This window comes from Danio rerio, chromosome 5 (assembly GCF_049306965.1).
Source record: "Danio rerio strain Tuebingen ecotype United States chromosome 5, GRCz12tu, whole genome shotgun sequence".
In the NCBI taxonomy this organism is placed as follows: Eukaryota; Metazoa; Chordata; class Actinopteri; order Cypriniformes; family Danionidae; genus Danio; species Danio rerio.
Window position 1 is genome coordinate 59,434,757 of NC_133180.1, and position 19,275 is coordinate 59,454,031.

General features: G+C 36.2%; 1 protein-coding gene across 1 annotated transcript in view; it reads right to left on the reverse strand.

The window, feature by feature from the left end:
- Nucleotides 1–19,275, reverse strand: part of arhgef15a (Rho guanine nucleotide exchange factor (GEF) 15) — a 45,529-nt gene that overhangs the window by 446 nt on the left and 25,808 nt on the right. The window contains exons 11-14 of the mRNA XM_017356341.4: nucleotides 1,654–1,746; nucleotides 907–1,061; nucleotides 608–775; nucleotides 388–467 (exon numbers count right to left, since the gene is read on the reverse strand). Of these exons, the coding sequence (XP_017211830.1) occupies nucleotides 388–467; nucleotides 608–775; nucleotides 907–1,061; nucleotides 1,654–1,746 (496 nt within the window). The remainder of the gene's footprint in view (nucleotides 1–387; nucleotides 468–607; nucleotides 776–906; nucleotides 1,062–1,653; nucleotides 1,747–19,275) is intronic.

Consider the following 19,275-nt stretch of genomic DNA (forward strand, 5'->3'; position numbering starts at 1 on the left):
CATGATGTCGGTAAAAACAGGCTCTTATTCAAGTTTTTATTCAGAATGCATATTGTAGGACTTTATAGGCACAGCCAAGTCATATCTCAGTTTTTATTTTGAAAGATGTTTTCTGATTCATTTATTTACATACCACCCTCATTACTCAACTATAACTAATAGAATAAATAAAAATTTGTCATATAGCAACTTTACAGTCTTTTTTAATTTCAAGCTTGACATCCACTCATTTGCTAAAGAAGTCTTTTTGTCTTAAAATGATAAATGTTTGGTAATGTTTACAGACGCATGAAGGGGAAAATGGCTACTGGTTAAATTTTTAGAGAGATTTTTACTAAAAGACAATACTACATCAATATCCCCCTAGTGTTACAATCACAAGCTCACCCCAATCTTCATAAATCTTCTCCTCCCCAAAGGTTTCATTAATTGATGGGAAAGCAGCAATCCACCTATGCATGTCTGACCTGGGAAGAGGAGAGGGTATTAAAAGATGTCAATTAAAATTGATTGTATTTCAGATAATATATAATGATGTCATATTACAAACATAGCTGACATTTCAATTATTGGTATGCATAAAACCACTGCACTACATGCATCTTACTCTGTATTAGCCTTGAGCAAGTGTTCACAGGTGCTACCCCGATGGTTTTCCAGGAGGGTCAAACTGAAACAATGATCCAAGTGTGGACCAAGACTGTTTACTGTGGCCTGTACCTGAACCAAAGACCTATGAGCATAATCGATCACCGTAAAGCGGTCTGGACAACCACTGAGAAAAGATGGAGGCACAAAAAGTCACCACATGAGGCCAGAGATATAAAAATCTTGTACTTACACTAAGTTAGAAAATGTAGTTAATATTGCCTGTTTAGATTTTTAAGGATTATACCATCTTCTAACCTTTTCCTAGTTGTGAGAATGAGAAGGTCATTAAAAAGAAACATGTACACAGGGGAGCATCTGTTTCGCATACTGAAGAGAGACCCTCTTTTACTCAGTTCTTGTAGTTCTCCGTGTTTTTCTAGGCAACGCGTTTTAGAGACAATTGGAATGACCTGTAGAAATAAAAAGCATATATAACATGTTTGGAAGTGCTGCAATTTGACAAAAATAGATAATTTGTTTGCAAATTGAAATAATATGTCTCCCTCGTAAACTGTAAAGGCTCCTACACACCGGAACGCTTTTAGTTTGCGTTTATCGTCAGCATTTTATAAGATGTTTTTTCGTATTCAAACCCTGCCGATTTTCACTGGTGTCAAGCAGAAGAGTATGCAAAATCACTCCTTAATGTTAGATGGCACTATACAACTTTAATCTGCCGATTTGATTGGTAGAGAAGGTATTGACGCACTGCGTCAAAAAAAAAAAAAAAAAAAAAAAAAAACGAGCATGAGTCGTTTTTTTTTTAAATGACACTTTTGCGTCTGCCGTTTAGCGTGTTGGTGTGCACGATCACATTGTTCCCCTTTATTTAGTCACGAGACGTTAAACGCCGATGGAAAACGCTAGCAAAAAACGTCTCGGTGTGCAAGGGCCTTAAGAATGTACGGAATAAAAAGATTATTGTACAAAATTAAAAATTCTTGCTGGAATCTTTTTGAAGAGTGTTTGTCATTTCACTAATGCAAGATTAAATTTACAGACCTTAACTTTGTCAAACTCCAATTTGTTTGATGTGTTTATCAGCTCCTCCATCTGTTTCATCTGTCCCACCTGCTGGTTTGCCTGTGTGATAAGCTACAAACAAAAATGCAGACAATGAGAGGCATGATCAGATTTGAACATGTTACTTAGGGTGCTTCTCAGTATACTTCCTTATTCCCTAGCTACTCCATCCTCCGACCCAGAAGCCATTTAAGCTCAGCCAACTTGTAGGATATCTCAATCCTTTTCAATTGCATGATAAGGAAGTGAGAATCAATAAGAGAGGGGTATTCTTGAAGAGGTATGAGTGAAGATACACAGGTCGATCTTTTTTCCTACTGTCATCCATGTTAGGTAAGGGTTCTAAACTCGCTTTGGTTGGTGAACGTGTAAACACAGGACGCGACATTTCTGCAGTCATATTATTATAATCCCCAGCATGATTCAACAGATCTTTCAACACAGGTAGGTCCCTTCCCAAAACCATACACACAGGTAATGCATCCACCACCTCCACTGACATCAAATATGACTGATCATAGATTACAACACTCACTTTAGTAGTAGGACAGTTCTTTTTATGGCAATCCACGCATTGGGTGCTTTGTGTGTGTGTAAAGTACATGTTGTTTTCGGGAATATAGCATCACTTTATCAGTGTAAATGAGCCGCAGGCCAGTGACAAACTCCTTTTTCACAGAGACTATATGTGAAGCATGTGTAAATTTATCTTCTTTACATTTGCACCAATAATCACTACAGTTAGAAAAAATCAAATACACAATAAGCTATGTATTAGGTATAAAGTTATTGGATTGTAGTTTGTTTAAGTTCCTTTCATGTGGATGTAATACTTTTCAACACAAATAAAAAGCAGTTAATAATGGATTAATTCATTATTATTAACCAGTAAAATAATAAAAACGTGGTAATTTGTGGAGGTTGAAACTCTCACAATGTAAATGGCTATCTGTATAATTATTTAATTATATTTAAGAATCTACACAAGCAAGCTAAATAAGTCTTGTACAGTATTTATTAAAAGAAGTGAAGTGACACTAAAGAAAAGGATTCAAATTCCTTGCATCCTTTATTCAAATCCTTCATTGAAATGCAGCACATTATTAATGTTTGTGTTGTGTGTGAAATGCAGCTCGGTTTAGTACACCACCTTTTTTTTTTAGTATTACACCACTGTTAAGGTGTTTATGTGAAGTGCTTTCATGTAGGAGTTTCCTGAAATTTTGGGTGACTTTAACTGCAGTTTGGCAGTTCCACATTCACTCACGAACATTTCATTCATGCCCCCATGACAAACTGGGGTATTACATGCAAATAAGGAGTAAGAAGTGATGGGAAGTTCGGATCATTTTACTGACTCAGATCTTTGAGTCTCGTTCATCTAGATGTACAAATCTTTTTTTCTAGTCATTTCGTTCATTTAGTTCAATTTGCCAAAATATTAATAAAATGTTAAGAATTGCTTCCAAACACATCTACAACTAACCCAAAAGGTTGATCATACGACAAATAAGTCATAAATATAATACTATAAGAAGGAGAAAATAATAATTTAATGTTTACCTGCTCTTTTGTCTATGAAGGTATTTTTTTCTCTTTGCTCAGCTCACCTTTTCATGTCTTCAAATGTCAGTGGTTCATTCACATCACACTGACAGTCACATATAATTTTAACCAATGTTCACAGTGTGAGCCGATAAGAGCCATAATAATTAGTCTACCTTTCGGGTTTTCTGGTTCTTGAGTCGATCATTCATCACGTGACAGAATGACTCAAACCCGAGGTGCTCGAGAGTTGAACGGATCAAATCTCTTTTCGACTCTAAATGCATATGATTAGCTAGGCTTTAGTCTTTCACGTGATGAAGAAACGACTCAGGCCTGATAGAGGACTCGAAATATCAACTGATCTTCTCCCGCACTACACAACATGCGCATGAGCAAATGAATGAATCAGTTCATTCGAGTCATTCATTTTTTTGTCACATAACGTGAAAGAAAGTATAAGAGATGAGTTATTTAATAAATCAAATTGTCTTTTGTTTTGTAACATACAATGCTTCAGGCATTAGAAAAAAAAAAACAATGTTTAGTTGTTTTTTTTATTGTTTTATTATTATTTATTTTTTTTTACCACAAAAGTGTTATAACTAAACAGATTACTTTAAAATCACAATAATAAAAACAATCAAAAGAAAAAACAAAATAGTGCACATCAAGCTAGGCTTTTTTAGTAAATAAAAACAATTATGCTTTAAATTAAATAACACGTTTGTGCCATAAAAGCGTTATATCAAATAGGGTAACTCTTCCCAATAGATGTTTTTATGAATCAGCAATTTAAGTAAAAGATAATACAAATAAAAAAAATTAAAAAGCCACAGAGCCTAATGAGCTTAACAAATTGACTTTGGAATATTAAAACAACAGTGCACCGCAAGCTTGGCTTTTTTAAATAATTCAATAAACTTTAAAACAACATTGGCTTTACTTGTTGGACTTGGCTTAATGTTTGTAAGCAATCAAAAACAAAAGCTCTGAACCTTTGATAGGCTGAGTCTGTTTCTTTTGTCATTACTTATTGGTCGCAGGATAAAAGCTTCTGCTAAATGAGTAAATGCAAATGCAATCTTTCTTTAAAGAAATATTAGACCAATACATAAAGTCTGCATAGAAAAAAACATTTTTAAACAAAAAATGGGGTAAAAATGAACAAATTACAAATCACTTGTAATTGTAGAATTTGATTAATTTCTCATATAGCCTAGCTTAGTGTTTGTTTTCTGATCGCAACGCAGCAAATAGACAAAACAATATTTATATTTATAATAAATTTATTTATTTTATTTTTTCAAAAGCATGGTTTCATTTGTTTGTAAAATAACAGAAAATAAAACCACATATCCAGCAGAAAAAAGTAACAAACAACTTTGTGACAATAGGACAGACCTTTTTTATTTATAAATTTATTTATTTATTTTCCTTTATAAAAAGGATTTTAAGTATACATTGTTTGATGATTTTATAAAAAGTCTAAAATATGATCCATGATGCAACAAAAATTCAGTTTTACATAAATATTACTGACTGAGGTTCTCGTTGCAGTGTACAGTAGAGCTACAGTTTAAAATCATTAATGCACATAATAATAATATAATATTATTAGTAATAATAATATTATAATAATTAATGATAATGATGCACCCGTGTTTAAAGAGGATTTAGAACCATTTACTAATCCAATTCTGCTGTAGTGTCAAGTCAAGTAAGAAAGACGAATGACTCAAACCCGATAGAGGACTTGAGAGATGAACGGATCAATTCTTTTTCCGGCTCCAAACGCATATGATTGGCTTCTGCCTTTTCACGATGAACAACTCAAAGTAGTTCCCGAGTCATATTGAAGATTCATTCAAAATAAATTAATCGTTCAAGACCGGCCTATCACTAGTAAGGAATGGTGAGAGTGTTATAAAATTTAATAACACACGCCAAATGGAAAGAAAAAAAAACTTCCTCGTTTGTACTCACATGGGTGTATGTGTATGTGTGTGTGTGCGGTCCTTTACTGACAGCCTGTGTGTGGATCTTGTCGGAAAAATATAGTGAAAAGTCCTAAATGACGGTAATAGTTTGATTGCAGTTCAGTTGCAGTTTGATTGCACATGCAGCTCTTTCTGCTAATTTCTCTTTTTCCAACACTCCTCGTCAGACAGGGAGAGGGGGCGGGACTGGACTACTGATTTTCAAAGAATGGAAATTCACTCAGAGACCGTCCCTGCCAACAATCAGCTCCTTTGAATTTCATGCAGTATCCATTATCCACCCCTTCTACATAAATGTGGTTGTCATCTACCGCCCACCGTGTACACTAGGTCACTTCTTAGATGTACTGGATGTTCTTCTCTCATCTTTTTCTAATTATGACACTCCCTTGTTGGTGCTAGGTGACTTCAACATTCACATTGAAAGACCTCGAGCTGCTGACTTCCAGACTCTGCTTGCCTCTTTTGACCTCAAAAGAGCACCTACTTCTGCTACTCACAAATCAGGTAATCAGCTAGACCTTATTTACACATGACATTGCTTCGCTGATCAAACACTAGTAACTCCACTACAAATATCGGATCATTTCCTTCTGTCCCTCAAGATCCACATTACTCCTGAGCCGCCACACACTCCAACACTGGTTGCCTTTCACAGAAACCTACGCTCTCTCTCACCCAATAGACTATTCACCATTGTTTCAGACTCTCTTCCTCCATCTTGCAAACTCTCTGCACTTGATACGAACAGTGCCAATGATACACTCTGCTCCACACTAGCATCATGTCTTGACAGACTATGTCCTCTTGCATCCAGGCCAGCCCGTGCCAATTCTCCTGCACCCTGGCTCTCGGATGTTCTCCGTAAGAATCGCTCAAAACTTCGGGCTGCAGAGAGAATTTTGGCGGAAAACTAAAAATCCTGCACAGCTCTTAACATACCAAACTCTTCTGTCTTCTTTCTCGGCTGAGGTTACTTCTGCAAAGCAGACATACTTCCGTCAGAAAATCAACAATGCCACTAATCCTCGCCTACTTTTTAAAAACATTTTCCTCCCTCCTCTATCCTCCTCCTCCACCCGCATCCTCCACACTTACTACTGATGACTTTGCTACATTCTTTTGCACCAAAACTGCAAAAATCAGTGCTCAATTTGCTGCACCTACAACAAACACGCAAGATACACCACCAACACCACACACACTCACCTCTTTTCCTCAGCTCTCTGAGTCTGAGGTGTTCAAACTCGTGCTATCTAGCCATGCAACCACCTGTCCACTTGATCCCATTCCCTCTCATCTCTTGCAAGCCATCTCTCATGCAGTCATACCAACACTGACTCATCAATACATCTCTTGACTCTGGTTTATTCCCCACTTCATTTAAGCAGGCTAGGGTAACCCCACTGCTAAAGAAACCCAACCTGGACCAAATGCTACTTGAAAACTACAGACCGGTATCCCTGCTTCCATTCATGGCCAAGATTCTGGAGAAACTAGTGTTCAATCAAGTCCTGGACTTTCTTACTCAAAACAACCTTATGGACAACAAGCAATCTGGCTATAAGAAAGACCATTCACCTGAGACTGCCCTGCTCTCGGTCGTGACGGATCTTAGACTGGCTAAAGCAGACTCTAAATCATTAGTCCTCATCTTGCTGGATTTGTCAGCTGCTTTTGACACTGTAAACACCAGATCCTGGTATCTATGCTTGAGTCACTGGGCATTGCGGGCACTGTTATACAATAGTTCAGATCTTACCTCTCTGACAGGTCCTTCAGGGTGTCTTGGAGGGGAGAGGTGTCTAACCTACAGCATCTAAACTCTGGGGTACCTCAAGGCTCTGTTCTTGGGCCACTTCTCTTCTCCATCTACACGACATCTCTAGGACCAGTCATCCAGAAACATGGATTTTCCTACCACTGCTATGCTGATGATACCCAGCTATACCTGTCTTTTCAACCTGATGATCCCTCGGTTCCAGCTCGCATCTCAGCCTGCCTGTCAGACATTTCACACTGGATGAAAGATCATCATCTTCAGCTTAACCTCGCAAAAATGGAAATGCTTGTAGTTTCTGCCAACCTGACTCTACACCATAACTTTTCAATCCAGATGGATGGGGCAACCATTACTGCATCCAAAATGGTGAAAAGCCTTGGAGTAACGATTGATGACCAACTAAACTTCTCTGACCACATTTCTAGAACTGCTCGATCGTGCAGATTCACACTCTATAACATCAGAAAAGTCTGACCCTTCTTAATTAAACATGCAGCTCAACTCCTTGTTCAAGCTCTTGTTCTCTCCAGACTGGATTACTGCAACTTTCTACTAGCGGGGCTGCCAGCTAACTCTTTAAAGCCTCTTTAGCTGCTCCAGAATGCAGCAGCACGAGTGGTCTTTAATGAACCTAAAAGAGCACATGTCACTCCGCTGCTCATCCGTTTGCACTGGCTGCCAGTTGCTGCTCACATCAAATTCAAAGCTCTGATGTTTGCCTACAAAGTGACCTCTGGCTTTGCTTCTTCATATCTGCTCTCACTTCTGCAGATTTATTTGCCCTCCAGAAACTTGCGTTCAGTGAATGAACGTCGCCTCGTGGTTCCATCCCAAAGAGGGAAGAAATCACTTTCCCGAACTCTCGCATTCAATCTGCCCAGTTGGTGGAATGAACTCCCTAACTGCATCAGAACGGCAGAGTCACTCGCTGTTTTCAAGAAACGACTAAAAACTCAACTATTTAGTCTCCACTTCACTTCCTAATCTGCAATTGCCTCTCTGGCCATACCACTAACTGTGACTGTAACTTAAAGTCTGTAACTTAGACTTTACATACCTGAAACTTGCCTATAGCACTTATTCATTGTTGCTCTTATAGTTGTGTAAATTGCTTCCTTGTTCTCATTTGTAAGTCGCTCTGGATAAAAGCGTCTGCTAAATGACTAAATGTAAATGTAATTCTATTTCTGTTTAGTTCAGTTATGACTTTAGTCGAATTAAGGTAATTAAAAATCACGTTTCAAGTTCAAGCTAATGTAGGCCTACAGTTTAAAATCCATGGTTAACTGAACAAACAGTAAGTAAACACAAATACATCTAATTGAACATAATTAATTTTATCACCAATTATTACAGTAAAACAGTTTCTCAATGCATTTTGGAAACAGGAGATGAGCCCCTCCTTTGGGTAGCACACATATTCCGAATGCTTTCAGCAGAATTTAAATGAGCCATTTAAATCTAGTTAATTTCAAGATAACAGTGAGATTAATCTAGATTTAAAAATGATCTATGCCCACCTATAATATATATATTTTTCCATTAGCCTATTGATATTATTATTTTTTTATATATATATTTTATAGCCACACCAAAGTAGGTCTATCTTATATATATATATTTTTTGTAATTATTTTGTTGTTGATTTTATTATTAATAAGCATTATTACAGCTAGGCTACATAATCGATTTATTATTTCATTTTTTATTAGAATATATAATTAATAGGATTGGTGGCTCATTTGAGAGCTGAACCAAAAGAAGTTTAAGTGCAATAGGCCTCTACAATAAGGCAATAGGCCACAATGCCTATTTCTCATGCATTCCCTCACACACAACAATCCTTCCTTTGGAGACTTTAAAACACTAAATTAACGTTTGAGTACAGAGGCGCGTGCGTCTCTTTTAAGCAACAGCTGCAGGAGTGACGAGAATGATGCGAAATGACTGGTGTCAGATCAAACAGCGCAAAAGAACAATGATGTTTAATTTCTTAGTTTAATAAAACTTAGTAGGTCTGAATTAAGTAAATTTCCACAAAATCCCTTAATCGACTGTCATTTAAATTAACAATCAATTATAGGTGAGGCCGGACTGCGGGTTATGGCGCGCACTGGTTAGTCACGCTAATTTGAGCAGATGCCACTTTCTCTTTAATTCAATCCTTAAAAGGAGACCAAATCGAACCCGAATGTGATATGCAGTAAAGGAAACACTCCTGTAAGTAACCATGTCGCCAAAAAATATAAAGTCGGGACAACAGGCGAAATTTCAGCCGCAAACTGGCTCTGACAACATAGAACAAGCAAGCAAGCTAGCGGCTAATGAACAAAGTGACGCTGACACGAAAGACTCCACAAACCCAATTATTTTAGCCATACAGGCATTAAGGGATGATATGACTAAATATTCAACTGACATGCTTGAGGCTATCAATGGGTTGATAACAGAATTGGTGTCAGATTCCAAAAGAATTGACGAAGCAGAGGACAGGATATCACAAACGGAGAAAGATGTTGCGACCCTTCACCAAAAGACTAAATAACTGGAACAAACGGTTGAGGTGTTAACCAACAAAATCCAAGACCTGAGGATTGTGGACGTCGTTCAAATTTAAGGATGATCAGACTACCCGAAAAGGCAGAAGGGACAGACACATGTGCTTTCCCGGAGGATTGGCTTCCCAAAACAGGGGTGGACTAGCCATCTGGCAGACCGGGTAGTTTCCCGCTGGGCTGACGTACTTTTTGGGCCAGGCTGATCATCTTCTTATGACCTGATCGGCCCAAAAACACTTAGCAGACTGTCATGTTTTTCTTCCTATGTGATTGGCGATCCTGTGACACTCTGAGAGTAAGATGTTTCTTTTCCAGAAAGAGCAGCCCATGTGACATAATCTGCAGCCCATTGGTTCTTTTCTTTATTGGCATTGGGCTGACCCAATCACAAACTTCCATGTTGGGCTTTGTGTAGCGTGCAACGTAAGTGTGTATTTGTCAAAATAGTCGAGAGTCATGCCTGTTTCTCATGCGCGGGAGAGCAGAAGCGGCAAGAAGGCATTTGAATTTTGCATCTGCAGCGTACAGCGGAGCACAGATCAATACATTCCTGTCTATTCTATCTAGGTACCTATCTGCCAATTTAAATATCCTTTTTTTTTTGTTTTGTTTTACTTTTAATCTACACCACAGCCCGCGGCAACTTCCTCCTATTATGTTTCCTTAACCTGCAAGTCTTTGTTTTACTATTGATAAAGAATGTCTGCTTCTCAAGCTCTATGATTAGTGTCATTCATGTATTTTAAGATTCACTCCGTCAGGAGACAATCGGATAAGATTTCATGACATTGTGTTTTTGATCGTCAGCATGATGTAGGCTTATAGTAACAATAATATTTATACAATATGGTTGTAATGATATGCATACATGACCAAACTAGTGTGCAACTTAAGCAACTTTTTTTACATTTAGTTTTGTAGTTCGGGCACAAACAAGTATTTGTTGCATTTTTCAGTTGTTTAAGTTCATTTGATTGACAATGTAAAATCTTTTAACTACGTTTGATGTTTCATTGTTGAGTAAAACATTTTTTAAGGGTCTCTGATACATTGCTTTTATTATTTATCTTTATTTTATTAATCAACATTAACTGTGTGCGTCAGCAGGCAGTTTTTATGTTTATTATTTACAAGGCTCCCCCATACACACAGGCACACTCAAGATGGACTTCCAGTGTGGATTATAATTTTATTATAATAATAAATAAAAAAAATTAAGTTTTAAATTTGTCAACTCTCGTTATTTCCTATATATGGCTTTTGTAGAATGGAAGTTGGTAAACATATTCAAGGGCGTGCACGTATGGGGAGCATTTTGATAGATGTAGTTTTTTTTATCCCAGTCCAGCCCTGCCCCAAAATACTGACAGATTGCTTTACTACAGCTCCTACAATCGAGCGAGCAAAGATAAGTCGGACAAATAAATGCGAATCGAAATCCATGGACATCAGATATGGAATGCTCTATCCTGCTCACTTGATAGTGACCCACGCAGACAAGCGACATATTTTTAAGTCTCAGAAGTGGAGGAGTTTATCAACGGACTGAAAACATCTACATAAACGAGGCTATATTGGTAAAGGTTTAAAATGAAAGGCTAGCATACATTTTTGCTTTGTTTGTACATGGACATTTTCTGCACATTACTTGTTTTGCCCCCATGATAAAGACATTAATATGAATATTGTATATCAAAAATCTGATAGCCTACTATATAGTCTTGAAAACATAAGGTATCTTTATTTTCCTTTTCATTTTTACAAGGGCAAAGTGTTTGCTTAATTCGAATTACCATAAATTTTCTCATCAGCTTACATTGGTTATAAATTCAAATAGTTTAGCTCAACGGACTGTGGCTCTATTGTTTTCCATGAATGTAATTTGAAACGGGGTCCTCCGAAAAATAATCAAACAGTCAAATCATTGGACTCAAATATTATTAACTCCATTTAATACGAGCTTACACTTATTTGTCAGATCTAAAATTTAATAGTTGGAATGTAAGGGAATTAAATACAATTGTAACACTAAAACAGGTATTAGATGAGATTAAACAATTGAAGCTTAACATACTATTCCTACAAGAAACGCATCTGTTAAAAGGAGACGCAAGTCGAGTTTCAAAAAGATGGCCTGGTCAGGTTTTTTTCTGCCCCATTTACCTCTCATGCCCGAGGGGTTATGATTTTTATCCATAAATCGTTTCCTTTTCAGATGCATAAGCAATATATTGATCCATGGGGTAGATTAATATTCTTAATGGACTAATCGCGAACACGCAAGTAATAAAAAAAATTTCAGAGAACATTTGGTCCCTCTCTAAATTGAGCAAAATTTACTCAGCAGCAGAGTTAAAGTTAATGAGACATTGATGGGGTTAATTAAGTGATGATTGAGGACTGATGATGAACACCTGCTGTTAATAAGCAGAAACAGAAGAAAAACACAAAACTACATCTAACTTCAATCACACATAAATCACAATCGTACATAAAATAAACTAATAAAACACATCAAATCTTTAAAAATCTCAGCAGAGCATCAAGCAACTCCACAAACAGCAGCTTTACTTATTAACAACCTGTTTGGCCTTATTTCTGCCACACTTTACAAAATTCCATATAGTGATATTATTAAGAATTAACGAAGTCATTTTTTACAACAACAATAAAAAATAAATAAAATAAAAAACACTTTTTGTGTTTAAGCTGTCACCATTGAGGAAAACAGTAGTTGCTTTACTTGGACTCAGTTTCTAATGATTGTTACTCTTTGTTTGCCAAATAGTGTAATATAGCAAATATTGAATAAAGAGAGCAATTGTGCTCTGGATAATTGATGTGGCGGTATAGTCACTGTTCAATTCAGTAGAATTGTTTTTGACCTATTAAGTTTAAATAATGATATATCAAAATAGGAGCACTGTATTAAGAAAATGGAGCTCATCAATACTTTTATCAGATCACAAAACGGATAGAACATCTGAAACACTTAAAAACCCACAGACATAAAGAATCAGAGTATGTTTCTCAACTATGGTGTTTCTTTATATTTGTCATAGTAAGCAAAGAAATATTAAAATTAGAAATCAAGTACAGGTAAATCAACCACTTTTCTCCATGATGGTGACATCAGGGGAAAAAAATACATGTTTTTTACATTACATGTTTACATGTGATGTAAAATGTAAAGAACTAAAACAGTAGACTTTTGTGAACATCTGACTGAAATGAAGTCAATCAGGTAAGCAATGAGCGAAACTGCTGCTGCTTCTCTTCTGTTTCTGCTTATTAACTTTAACTCTGCTGCTAAGTATATTTAGCTAAATTTAGAGAGGGACCAAATGTTCTCTGAATTGAGTAAATTTTACTCTGAGGATTTTGCTGTGTACGTAATCGTACAGTAAGGTACAGCAGAGACTTTTAAAAAAGTGTGGTCCCTTTTCAGTTGCTTTATAAATGGATAGAAAAATTATCTCTCTAGAAAGATTACTGTAATTTAAAATTCAATGTAATGATTTTTTTAATTATTATTATTTGTATTTTTTACAGTATTGTATTTTATTCTATGTTAATTTAATAATTTATTTTAAATGTTATATTTGTTCAACAAATGTTGGGGTGGGAAAGTAGATTCTGAAATATCATAAATTAACATTCTGTACTGTTTGTTGGATTTTGTATTATAATTAAAATCAATAAAAATGTTTTACTAGGACTATTAAACAGCTGAATTTGCCACAAGTATGAAATAAAAGCACATCCGAACCGAGAAAAAGGCAGAAGCTCAAGACATAACAACTTTAAAATGTAAAAATATGACAGATGTTTGTGATCATATAGGCCTATAGTTAAATCCTTATTTTCCATGGAGCAAAATTCATCCACTAGCACAGTTGTATATAGAAGACCGGCACAAACAAAAATAAACACTTCATACAGGCTTTTCTTGTTGAAAAGATTATCCATATATTAACATTTTGTATAATTTGTATATTTAAGATATCCTATTTTTTAATTTGGTGAATTAACTTTAAAACAAGAATAACATTTGAGGTGAAGTACTTTAAAACAAGGTCCGCTATAGCCTATAGGCCTGGATTCAGTGCCAAAACACCAAATGCTTTGTCAAACAAAATAATATAAACACAATTGAAATGAAATATTCAAAGTTTCAGAGTACCCTATATTAAACCGTATTCACCATTATTGTCAAACTAATCCATTGCACCAGTTAGTTTTAATTTAATTCCTTTCATCAAGTGAATTGAATAAATCAGGCTTTATACTCTTTGCAGCACTAAACACAAATATATATATATATATATAAATATATATACATATATATATATATATATATATATATATATATATATGTTTTATAACTGTTTGCAACAATTCTGCTAACAGTCTGCTGCACTTCAAAGAAGTTCAACATACAATTATGATGCAAATAATAAAAATTAATAATTTATCATGCACTAAATTTTAGAGTTCCCACAATTCATTAAGACACACAGACATCAAGAATCAGGATATGAACCTCAACTATGGTTGCTAAAAAGATAAAAGATGCATAGTTCATGCCGCAATGCATGCTGGGTGCCAGCATAGTACAGAGCTCCCAGCATGCATTGCAGCATGAATAAATTATACTTTATATTCTTACAATCTCTTTCTTTTCCTTTATTTTGTGTTGTTTTTAGGAGTTAATATTTCAGTAGATTGCTTTGTATTGTTCTGGGTTGTTTTTTAATTTTTTTTTGTTTGTCACCATTATTGAGATTTAAAGACTAATTTTTGATGTCTGTGTGTTTTGCAGCACTGCCACAGAGCAAATATTCTTATGGTAAATTGTGTTTTTAATCTGTCATTAATTGTAGCTTCAGTGGTTTCATTTATGTATATAATTCATTTCTCACACATAATTTTCATCTTTCATGCTATATGTATAGTTAGGTTGACTACTACAATTTATTATAGCAACCAAAATAAAAGATAGATTTATAGCAAGTTGAAGAGCCCAACTAAAGCAGACTCTGTCCTCCATCAACTTCAAAAGAACAACAGAAAATTCATTAACAGCTTTTGTTCACAGAAATAAAGTCAAAGGTCAGTAATAAGTGAAGCTGCATGATGAGTTGTTTAATGTGATGAGTTGTTTTAAAGATGTTGAAAAATAAAAAAAAATATTGTCCAATTTTTTTAATTTTCATTCATTATTATTTTATTTAGAGTTTTATTCTCAGTTGATTTCATCTTTGGTTTTGGCTGTAGTTTGTGTTTTTCTTTCCTTCAGTGATTCTGCTGTTAACAGTTGTTCATCAATAATTCTCAATCCTCCTTTAATTAGACACTTTATCTCATTAACTTCATCACTGCCTGAGTGTTCAACCCACTGTAGAGAGGACACTAGTGAGGATTTTGCTTTGGGATTTAAGGGGTTAAATGTGTTGGATGAAAAATACAGACTGTGGAATGTATTTTAACAGAAATATTCTGTAAACTGAATTTCCGAATGAAAAATGTTGAAAACAGCAGACTACTGGCAACCACAGCTGCCGGTATTTTACCGTAAATTTTTCAGATATTTTACACTATAAGAGTTTGCTAATTTACACTCTCCGAGTGTTGATAATGTTAACACTTTAAAAAGGATTTTTTTAACACTTTTATAGTGGTTCCCATATAAACACTGAGGGAGTGTTAATTTTAACTCTAGTAGTTAAATCTACTATCTAAAATTTGCAGTGTGTGTTCGATAAAATACAGACTGTGGAAACAGTAGATTACTGGCAACCACAGCTGCCAGTATTTTTCCCTAAAGTCCAAAAAAAAAGAAAAAAGAAAAACAGCCAAATGTTTTTTGTCACCATTGTGGGGGAAAGTAGCTTCTGTGTTCAAGTCCAAGATGAACTAAAAGTATTTATAAGTTAAGCTGCATCTTCTTTTGTTTAAAGTGAACTATGTAGTTACTAATGCAGTGAAAATCTGTTTGCTTATTGCAATCACACATGAACACATTATTGCATCTAATGACTTTTTGTGAACTAAGCTATGATTTTGTAAATTAAACATTGCATCAGTTCATGAAATATGGTAATTTTTTGTAAATTTATACAGTTCTACAAAACTTTCATAATTTTCACAGAAAATTCTGCAACCACAGCTGCTGGTATTTTTTCGTAAATTTAACAGATATTTTACACTATGAGAGTTTGCTAATTAACACTCTCTTAGTGTTGATAATGTAAACACTTTCAAAATTGTTATTTTAGCACTTTTATAGTGGTTCCCATACAAACTCTGAGGGAGTGTTAATTTTAAATGTAAGGTAGTTAAATCTACTATTTAAATTTTAAATTTAAAACACAATTACAGTGTTTATATAACCATGATTATCTTTATAATGATATAAATTGTGGTTATTTGTTTATGAAACTAAGAATGGCAAATGTAGCAGGGCATTAAATTAATTTTTTTAAGTTTATTTCTTTGCTTTTTAACTCTGTAAACTATAAAATCATGTGTCTCACAGTTTGTGTCTCATTTTGTGAGCCAACTGACAACAGTTGTTTGCTTTCTTCTTTCTCCCCTGCTCTGCTGGTCATGCCCATTCCTCTCTCTGGTCGCAGCACTCCACGGACCACGCCCATTATTATGCTTTTTTTATTCAGTGATGGGCTTGAACCAAAAGAGGTTCAAGTTTTCCAATATTATTTCACTCAATATTATTTCACCCATAATGTGTGCATTGCAGTATTTTAAGCAAAATTGTGCTATTACTCTGCTAATTAAACACTCACACTCTGCTCTTCGGTGGAATGTGGTGGTTGCTGTGCTGGTTGCTCAGCCCAGTCGCGGCTTAGAGCGGGACATCCGGTGCCTCAGTCAAAGTTTATTTAGTCTGCATGGTGATTAGTCGCTGTGTACAAGCTTGGCACTTAAAACTAGCACACAGTTGGCTGTAAATCTATACAGAGACACAAATGGTTTTGTACTCTCTGCTTGGTCTGTGTCAGAGTCGTACATGTATGGCTGAATGCTTATCCTAGCTTAGCTTCTCACTCTCTGTCTGCCTGTCTGTTGTAAACACAGAGTGCGGGAGCTCTTGGCTCTGCCCCCGTTACGTTGGGCGGGAAGCTGAAACTAATTTTCATGTGAAGCAACACGCCCCTAAAACAGCGTGCTGTGTACACGCCCCCAACATGACACTTTTGTATACATTATAATAAAAACATCTGGGGCCTCATGTATCAACGCTGCGTACGCACAAAAACTTTGCGTACGCCAGGTTTCACGCTCAGAATCGCTCACGTTTGGATTTACTAACAATGAACTGAACGTGGGAATGTGCGCAGCTTCACGGCAGCTTTCTGGCTGGCGTACGCACATTTTTTGTTCGTGTCTGTTTTATTTCCATTGGCGACTCCTAGAGGCAGTTGTGTTAAATTCCTCTCTACAAAGTGTCTGAGCCTTGCAATGGCAGCTGTATGAGACGGGTTCATCTAGCAGGTATAAGGTTCCCATACCATACATTTGACCAGCTAAACATTAAAGTACAATTTGCAGCGGTCGCCTGTTTTCCCAATGTAATCTGAGCGATCTACCGCACGCACATTGCTATAAAGACACTATCTAAAGATGAATTTGCATGCGTGAATCAGAAACATTTCCATTCAATAAATGTGCAAATAAAATATGATGCACAAACTTATTGATGATTCCTACTTGTCTTTCTCGTGATAAATAGTGGGCAAAATCTGATATGTAGCGGGGAAAAAAAGAAGAAAGAGTTCATCAGACGCTGGATTCGAGCCGAGTTTATGCTCGAACGTGTCAATACATGATCACACGCGTCTTACAAGGTGCGCCACTGAGACTGCTAAGGGTTCTGCAACATTTTACACATATAAACCACACTATTTCTATTTTTAATGCACTCAGTGCGATGTTCAGACCCAACTGTGTTGACCGCATCAGCTTAACTCTCCCACTCTATTTTTTTTCTTTTGTTGTTAATTCCGGAGAACAAACTTGCAAATAACACCGCTTTTCTCCTGTCTACCTCCGAAAGCAGCACCTCCAATTCACATTCTGTTCAAAGTTTCTCTTTTTGCTTGATTTTGACATTGCTTTTTCATTGGGTTTTGCCATTAGCATAGTCATTAGCATATTCATACGGGGGAGGAGGCAGGGAGGGGTTTTGTGCTCGTGCATGTTGCGATCAGTTTCACGTTAATTCAGATGTACAAAAGAATATGCGTGAGATTCGGCGTACGCAGTGTTTCATACATCTGAATTTTTTCTGCGTACGCACATTTACAGCTTTGTGCGTACACAATGTTTTAGTAAGATTTCCACGCAAGTCTTCGTACATGAGACCCCTGAACTGTGTGTTGAACTGAACCTAAACTGGCACACTCAGAACAACCATAACATTAATATTAAATCATAAAAAAGGGTTAAACTATGTGCCCTTTAAATTAATGCATTGTCGGTGGAAGCAAATGAAATGCTATTAAATTTACTAAATATAGTTGTGCCGGATATTGTCAGGCCACACAAGGAAGACAATGGAGGTTAAGACTTTCAAGTATTTATGTGAAACAGGTAAGTGTTTAAGCAAAGTTCTGTATGTTAAGTCCAGTTCAGTACTTCTGAGTGCCTGTGATATTCTTTCATTAATTTTCTTGTTGGCTTAGTTCCTTTATTACCCGGGGTCACCACAGCGGAATGAACCGCCAAATTATCCAGCAAGTTTTTACGCAGCAGATGCCCTTCCAGCCACAACCCATCTCTGGAAAACATTCATTTAACTATGGAAGATTAAGTTGTGGTGTGGCGTTGCTCCACCTATACAAAATGTCTAAAATATTCTGAAGCTGCAATACTGTACTCTTGGTATAGTTAGCATGCAATTTCTGCTTTCTTTTTCTTTAAATATATATAAAATTATTGCTCATCAGTAACTAACAGTAACTTTTGTGTCCCTGTAAGCAAACGGGGACACATCATAAATAATTGAAAATTTGACTACTGCAATAATCAAAACCTTGGGAACAACTGTGGTCAGAACCAAAGAGTACAAGGCTGTGTTCTCTAGAAATCTCAAGCAGCGGACTTCATTCATTTACCTTTGGCTCAGTCTCTATTTCAGAGGTCACCACAGCAGAATAAACCACCAACTATTCTGGCATATGTTTTAGAAATGAAACAGTATGCCATGCACAAACAACACAAGGACAAGTGCGCACATGTGAACCAAGCCTCCCAGGGAGCACGCATGTGATCATTACAAGTATAGAATTTATGGCTCACTTGACACCGTGCATTCAGGGACAAGGACAAGAGGATAAGGACAAACTTGTCGCTGCAGCATGATGACTTTTATGATAATGTATGAGAGTCAAAAGTTGTGAATCTGTACACCAAAACATTTGACTGTGTGTAACTGCATCCCAAACAACTAAAATGATATAACTAAAGAAATCTCCACTGTGCTAAGTGTGAGAGGTTCTTTCATGTTAAGCTGAAAGATAAAAAAGATACAGTGTGAATGCAGGCCATCAAAGGAAAAGGGAGGGGGGACAACCATGCTTCGGCACGGTTTAAGGTAAACTGTGCCTGTTTAGAGTACGCCCTAAGTTGGAACCCCAGAAGAGGTTAATGTTGTACTCTTGAGGCACTAGATTGTCCCTAAATCTGCCATAAA